Source organism: Saccostrea cucullata, unplaced genomic scaffold (assembly GCF_032062105.1).
Source record: "Saccostrea cucullata isolate Sc308-1 unplaced genomic scaffold, CSIRO_AGI_Scuc_v1 ctg20675, whole genome shotgun sequence".
Taxonomy (NCBI): Eukaryota; Metazoa; Mollusca; class Bivalvia; order Ostreida; family Ostreidae; genus Saccostrea; species Saccostrea cuccullata.
The window spans coordinates 1-7,382 of record NW_026936761.1 but is presented as its reverse complement, the minus strand read 5'-3'; the positions used below and the strand labels follow the sequence as shown (position 1 = coordinate 7,382).

At 33.8% G+C, this 7,382-nt stretch overlaps 1 protein-coding gene across 1 annotated transcript; it reads left to right on the top strand.

The window, feature by feature from the left end:
* The first annotated feature begins 2,770 nt into the window (after window positions 1-2,770).
* On the top strand, window positions 2,771-5,998 carry LOC134246518 (aquaporin-11-like). Its single transcript, XM_062728905.1, has 3 exons — window positions 2,771-2,901; window positions 4,169-4,817; window positions 5,779-5,998. Exons 2-3 carry the CDS (start codon window positions 4,178-4,180, stop codon window positions 5,979-5,981), a joined length of 843 nt encoding a protein of 280 aa, XP_062584889.1. The 5' UTR covers window positions 2,771-2,901; window positions 4,169-4,177; the 3' UTR covers window positions 5,982-5,998.
* The last annotated feature ends 1,384 nt before the right edge of the window (window positions 5,999-7,382 follow it).

Below are 7,382 nucleotides of genomic sequence, written 5' to 3'. Positions count from 1 at the left end.
TTTGTGGACGGAGTGAGACAATAAAAAATCTTCAAAAATGGATTTTGCAGAAATGTCTGTCTTCCAAGAATATTTAGGTAACGGCCATGTAATTATTTCTGCCCCCCCCCCCCCCTAAAAATACGAATGCCTCAATATCAGTCTAAACGGGGGATGTTTTTTTTCCGCGGTGTGTTAAAGAACGTACAGATGTACACATAAACTTTTGTATTCTGGTGAAATGTTTTTAAGTCTTGAACTAAATATTTACCGTATATCAAATTATTTGGTTTAGATTTGAGATTAGTACTAAAATAATCAGTTGTAATTGACAAATGAATTTTGCGATGCAAAACAACTGCAGACTATATAAAGAATGCTTATTAGAACTAGATAGACAATTTTCAGTTATACCTTATAAAGCCGTTATAATTATACTTTAGACCCCCCCCCCCATTTCAGCGGCGCAAATGCCACTCTTTTCCACTTGTGATATTTTCCCTGACCAAAATCTGATCAGCACGGACTAAGTGTATCGACGCGCTAGACTGTACTGAGTAGATACAGTGTGTTTATTGAGTTTTTATGGAGTTTATTTCTTTTTTTGTGATGCATATTTCAATAAATGGAATTCAAGGTGTATATCACTTGACTTGTGCACATCTTCGAACCGATGCAGTGATCTTATTACCAGGTATGGGTACGTTTACAGCGTTCGACGCGTTTTCTCGACATGCATCAAAGTCTGCATAAAACATGCAAATCAAAGACGCTGTTCGTTTTGTTCCATTCAAATGATAATAATTTCACAGTGTGTTTACGGGTTTTAGTGCTTTTTATTTCATGTTTATTCTGCATAAATTGGCGCAGTGTAAAAATGCGTACTCGTGCAACTAAATCTTTCTTTCAAACTTGCATTTTCTTTCTTTTTTTATAACATTTGATTCAAATCTATAATTATTCAGAAATATGATTATTATGTTGTGTGGTTTGAAATGCTCCGACTAACCCATGTGTTTTCAAACGTCTTACCATCGGAGATGTGCACAAGTCGATAGCCAAGCCAAAAAATCATTCAAGTGTAACGAGGGTATTGGGGTATATATCGTTACAATAAGACAAGGTATCTGAAAGAAATATGGCGGAATACGGCTATAGTTGGTATGAAACAAGTCGTACATAGATGAAAAAGTTGCGTTTTTAAGAATTCATGTCAGCTTTAAGTATTCAAATGCCATCTTTAGCATATTAACTTTTCTTATCACGTGTACATGTAAACAAAACGTGATACTGATAAGCACTTTTGGCTAGATCTGTTTGTGTCTGCTATGCAATGTACAATTCTGACCATCAGAAATCTTTAAAAGTAATTTCTTTTTACAATAATTATTTTTTATTTTCTTTGGTAAAGAGCAGCACTTACCCTTCTCAATTCCTTTTATTTTCTGAGAACTCTAGACTGAAGGAAATTCAGAATATTCACCGGTAAGCTTTTCTACCTTCTTTACTAGAGAGGCGGTCATGGAGGTTGGGTAACTCTGTCTGGAAGTTGACTTATTTCACACATTTTACTTTGTTCTTCAACATTCATTTTTTAAAACTTCTTATATTGCTGTATATAAAAAAAATCTTTCTGATGTTCATTTTTGTTTACTGTGTACCATGTTTAACATGTTTGTTTAATGCTTTGTGTTTCACTTTTTAACTTAAAGTTTGTATTCATACCGGCTTAAAATTTTGCAATTTGTAGAACCAGATATATATATATACTACATATATATTCATATAGATTTACTGCAGGGGCAACCTTACTTATGCTATAGGAAATGCTAATTGAAAGCCTGGTTGCCCCCCACTTTCAGTGATTCAGTGATGTACCAAAATGTAGTATTAGAATTGGTACTGAAAGTAGTTGACACTGAGAAAAAGTTGACCTACAAACCCCCCCCCCCCGAAATAGGATTTTCGACTTTGGGCAACTTTTTCCTTTTTTTTTTTTTTGCTTTCAACTTTTTCAGGTAAGTAAAAAAAAATTTTTCTCTGGCTGCCCCCCCCCCCCCCACTTTCAAAAACGATGCTACGCGCATGTACTGTACATCATCTTATTCAATAATTTACTCAGTAATTTTTTTTCCAGAGCTACAAGCTAAAATAGTTTTATCTAAGCCTTATGCTTGATCTTTGATCAGTATTAATATAATAAATTTTTTATCACTGATAAATCGATCATGTACAATATGTAGGAATATAAGCAGTATGTTGCACATACTTTTTATTTTATTTTATTTAGATTCAATTCAATTTATTTATTTTAAAAAAAATATTTGATTTTATTTATTAATTTGATTGGTTTTTATTATGATTATTAATAAATTTTTGTTTGGTAATTATTTTCAGCTATAGTTGCAAGTATTATTTCTATTTTATCACAGTGAATTAAAACAGTTTTAAAATTAAATTTAATAAATTGATTGCCGTTCAGTTATACGTACAGTTAATAAAATAAAAATAGCTAAACATAAACCAAAAAAGCACCGAGCTATGTGTTTGTGTATGTGAGGGAGGGCAGGTACATGCATGTGTTTGTATATATGTGGAGCCGTTGTTTTATATCAAGTCGCACTAATAAATACCCCTTCTGTGCCTCATTCATTTAGCCTGCTAGATAACTACCAAGATGTCATGCATGTACCTACCGTATTGTGCTAAATATATATATATTCTCTTTATTTATAGCGATGTACGAACTTTGCAACTGTCTTAACGAACATCAGATGCAGGGTTTCACAATTTTGCACCGCATCTTGTAGCGCGGCATAATGGGGGAAAACAATTCCAGGGAGAGCTAGAATAACTAATTCATCGGAGTCCGGAGATTAACACAATTGGACAATACAACATAGATAAACATAGGCTATTGAGGTAAGGTTCAGGATATGTTAACAAAATGAAATGTCATTCAAGCATTGCAATGTATTCACGAATAGAGTGTAGCTTTTAATTAAAGTGCACACGCACCTAACAATTTAATCTGCATATACCGCGGTATGCAGACCCCATGTGTCCAGAATGATTGTAATCAGCTTAAACAATACATTGTACATATGTAATGTATTTTAAAAATATATATATGTAAAATCCTCCTAATTAATATACTATATTACTATATTTAACAGCATTTCTGTTAATCTAAATTTGAATGTGCAGCATTCACCTGAGCTTTAAAAGTAGGCAGATTTTAAAGCGGAATTTAAAACCAACAAAGTGAATAAAGCGTATTATGTAATATTTTCTTTCCTTTTCTTTTTTATGATTTGTCTCGGAGTTTCTGCATAATCACTTCCTGAAGTTTTTTGTTTTCTTAAAAAAAAAGTAAGCATGCAGATCGAATTGTTGTTATGTGCATTTTTGGTTACTTTTTAAGGGTGGGAGAGACATGTACATGTAGTTAATGACTTCTCCTAGGTAAAAACATGTAATTCTGTGTAATACTTATAAATTTTGATGGAAGGTGTCGCTGATTTTGCTGAGAATGGTATTTATTGCCCTTGAACAGTTTTCATCGGAGCCCCCCCCCCCCCCACACACACACACACAAAAGGTTATACATGTTCGTTGCACTAAAATATTTCAGTGTCTCATTTTCGAAATTTATTGAATACATTTAGCTTTGGCATGGTTACAAAAAAATCAATAAACTTGATCTTATTAACTAATAGATCCTTCTCTCATGCAAACTCTTAATAAACTTTGATAAAACTTGAAATGCATGCAAGTTATAAAATTCTGTATGTCCATTTTTTATTTTATTTGACTTTTGATATAAATTATGCATGTTCATTATCTAAGCTCATTCCCCCACTTACCCCCTTATAAGTCTGGTACCGACAATTAACTTTTAACTGCAATTTTCTTGTGCATCAAATTTTATTAAAATCAGACAAAACTAAAAAGATTGGTATTGGAGGGAATATTTGGACTGCACAATTGTATCCCATTACAAGTTTTAAAACTTATCCATCACATGACCTATAGGTAGTTCCACCTTTGTATGGCCACACAAAAGATTAATTGTTCATGAATATGAAACCCCATCTTCCTTGATTAACTATGATAAAAAAAAATCATCTAGACATTAATTATACCCTTTTACATGATTTGTACATTTTGTCCTTTTTTTTCGCTTCAGAAATCCAAGATGTGGCGGAATCTATGGAAATTAGCACTTGGTACAGACTTCGGAGATGATGAATTTTTCGAACCATTTACAGCAAGTCTCGTGTACTTCTTGTTTGTAATGGGATTAGGGATCACTCTCCGGATTCTAAATAGAATGTTTTCTCCGGAAGCTTTCAAAGAATACATTGCGGATTTCCTGGCTACAATGGAAATGTGCGCCTATTTCTTTGAGAACAATTTCATTTTTAAGCACTACGGCTCCGTATGGCTTTTTATCGCTGTTGTCTTTGAATGTTTCATCGCCAACAGAACATATTTTGGGGCATCTGAAAATCCGGTTAAAGCTTTTTACCAATTTTGTAACCGCGAAATAGGACTCACTACAGCTATTTTAAAGATAGCAGTACAAACCCTAGCAGGTTTGGCCTCGTATCGTTTGGCAAAATTAGTCTGGTCCCTTGATCTGGTCCCCGACCACAGGGAAAGATTTTACGAACAAGAATGCGCTTCTGACCTTAACGTGACCTTTCTTGTGGGCATGTTAGTGGAATTTGGCGCCACTCTTATTGACACGTGGTTGGGGATGCAAGTGTTGATGAAAAATTCAATAGCAGATGAGTTAATAAAACTTAGCAATGGATCCCTGATGATTGTAATGGGTAAGTGGGAGAGGAAATCAGCCACCATTGAATAGCTACATGTATCTCATTCTGAATCTGAGTGGTCGATAGCAATCTAGATATTATTAGAATTTTAAAAATAACTCAAGTTATATTTAGAAAATTCGAACACTTACAGTGGAAGCAACACATCTAGAATCTTATCCAATACTGAGTAGTCAAATGATTAATGTGTCTTTCATTGATTTTAATGGCTATATAATTATACATATACAAAGACTTGTACTTCGATCAATATAGAATTCTCCCATGGTTTGTTGTTGGATATTTGATTTCTTTACTAGCAAAGAGTTGTGTTCTTTCCTTTTCCCTAATCCCGTGGGGATCCGGGTTAGAATAGGTCCTCAGTACCCCCTTGCTTGTCGTAAGAGGCGACTAAATGGGGCGGTCCTTCGGATGAGACCGTATAAACCGAGGCCCCGTGTCACAGCAGGTGTGGCACGATAAAGAACCCTCCCTGCTCAAAGGCCCTGAGTTCCAAGCATAGGCCTAAATTTGCAGCCCTTCACCGGCAATGGTGACGTCTCCATATCAGTGAAATATTCTGGAGAGGGACGTTAAACAGAATACAATCAATCCTTTTCCCTATATTAATTGAAACACAAAATTTGTTGGTATATAATTATAGCATATGTAATATCCAACCACAAGATGCGGGGAATTTCTTTTAATATATACAAATTGTACAAATATAGCTATCATGTTTTACCACTGTTATTATGTAATGTACATGTATATACATTGATATAAATATAAATTATTTCATTTTATTACTTTCACGCAGAAAACATCATGAGGTCACAACTGTTGATACGAATCATCTAATTATCTATAGTTATAATATATATTACATGTATTATAAATTTATAATCATGTATGATATCCTCTAGATTCATGTTATAAAGAAATCTATGATATTTTCCATCTTTTCGTTTTCCAGGAATTAACCTCACCGGAATGTACTTTAATCCAGCTATGGCCACTGGGCACCTGTTCGGTTGTAAGGGGGCGGAGGCGTGGGAACACTTCGTGGTTTACTGGATGGGCCCGTTCATTGGCTGTTTCCTAGCTATGGTCTTAGACCGGATGTTACACTTTGACGCCACTGCCTCAGTCATCGACCAATCAAAAAAGAAAGATTAAACGCCATCTTTTTCCCGTTTAAAGGCAGAGATTTTTTAACGGGTGGCAAATTCCAGGTGAGGGAGGGGCTTATTTTGTACAGGTGTAAATGCCTTGGGGGGGGCTAGCAGTCTACCTGAGGTCATCTGTCTCATAATTTCTATACACAGGAAGTGATTTAATACACAGTGAAATACTCAGATGTCAAACTTTACCTGTTGGGGATTTTAAAACAATTTTAAAATTAGTAGTAAAGAAGTTTTTTTTTTATTATATATTGATTTATTTTTTATTGTTTGAAAACGCTCCTACCCATTTAAAAAAAATTATTTTGATATCATACTATTAATTCAAATATTAAAACAAAAACTGTTTAAGATGTTATTGTATGTGTTAATTTAAAGAAAACAACTCTTGTAACAACCAGATTAGACTAATAATTCATTCATCCCCCGGATCCCATCTATTTATTTAATGAAAGAGAGCTGTGTGATCTACATTTCACAGAAAAAGTTCTGCACTGCATACATGTAGGTCTATCATGGCTTTACCACCATGAAACATGCTAAAAAAGATTACTTGTAAATTCTTATCTGAATTAAAAGAGAAAATGTAAGTTACCCATGATTAGAAACATTACTTTTTTTTAACTTAATTACTTCACACAGTGCTGCTCTGAACTTTATCAATAACATTTCCACTTTAAGATTATACCATTTAACATATTAAAAATAAAATGGAAATTTCATTTGAAAAAAAAAGTTTTATGCATACCAAAGGTTAATTTTTTGTTTTAAAAATACATATCATATTATTATCCTTTCAAATACTAAAGGTATATTTAATTCATATATTATCAATCTAAAAAAATCACAGTAATACTGTATACCATGTTCAGTAAACATCAAAGGATCAAAAGTTAATTAGAAGGTCACAACGAGTCCCATTCAAGGTGTACAGGGTATACATAGGGACCAGTAAGTAACTGTCAATCAAGTTCCAGCATCCATTGATGGACCTTCACGCACTTGATTGACAGGGCTACCCAGACCAGGTATTTTTGAAGGCGGTGCTAAAAATCTCTGCCTTTAAATTAAAACCTAGATTCCTATGCATTCCCTTGTGACATATACTTTTTGATATTGTTAATTTATGTTCATGTTTTCCCCATAAAGGATTGTTACAGAATCTGTGTGTATTTACTTACTGCACGTATGTTTTGTCGACAGTAGAGAAGAGATATATGAAAAAATATATGAAGATTCGGAGGTAATGTAGTAAACAGGAAAAAAAAATCAACCACATGGAATCTAGTCCTTTTTTCTGAAGGTTCATTTATCTTGTACTCAAATGTTTGATCTTGATGATGCATATCTTCATCTAGTAACAGTGTGAAAAATGTTAATGATCTTGAAGTTGCCG

Coding starts and splice junctions, on each gene's coding strand:
- LOC134246518 (XM_062728905.1), top strand. CDS start 4,178: ATGTGGCGGAATCTATGGAAATTAGCACTTGGTACAGACTTCGGAGAT. Junction 4,818..5,778: donor ATCCCTGATGATTGTAATGG/GTAAGTGGGAGA, acceptor TTCGTTTTCCAG/GAATTAACCTCACCGGAATG.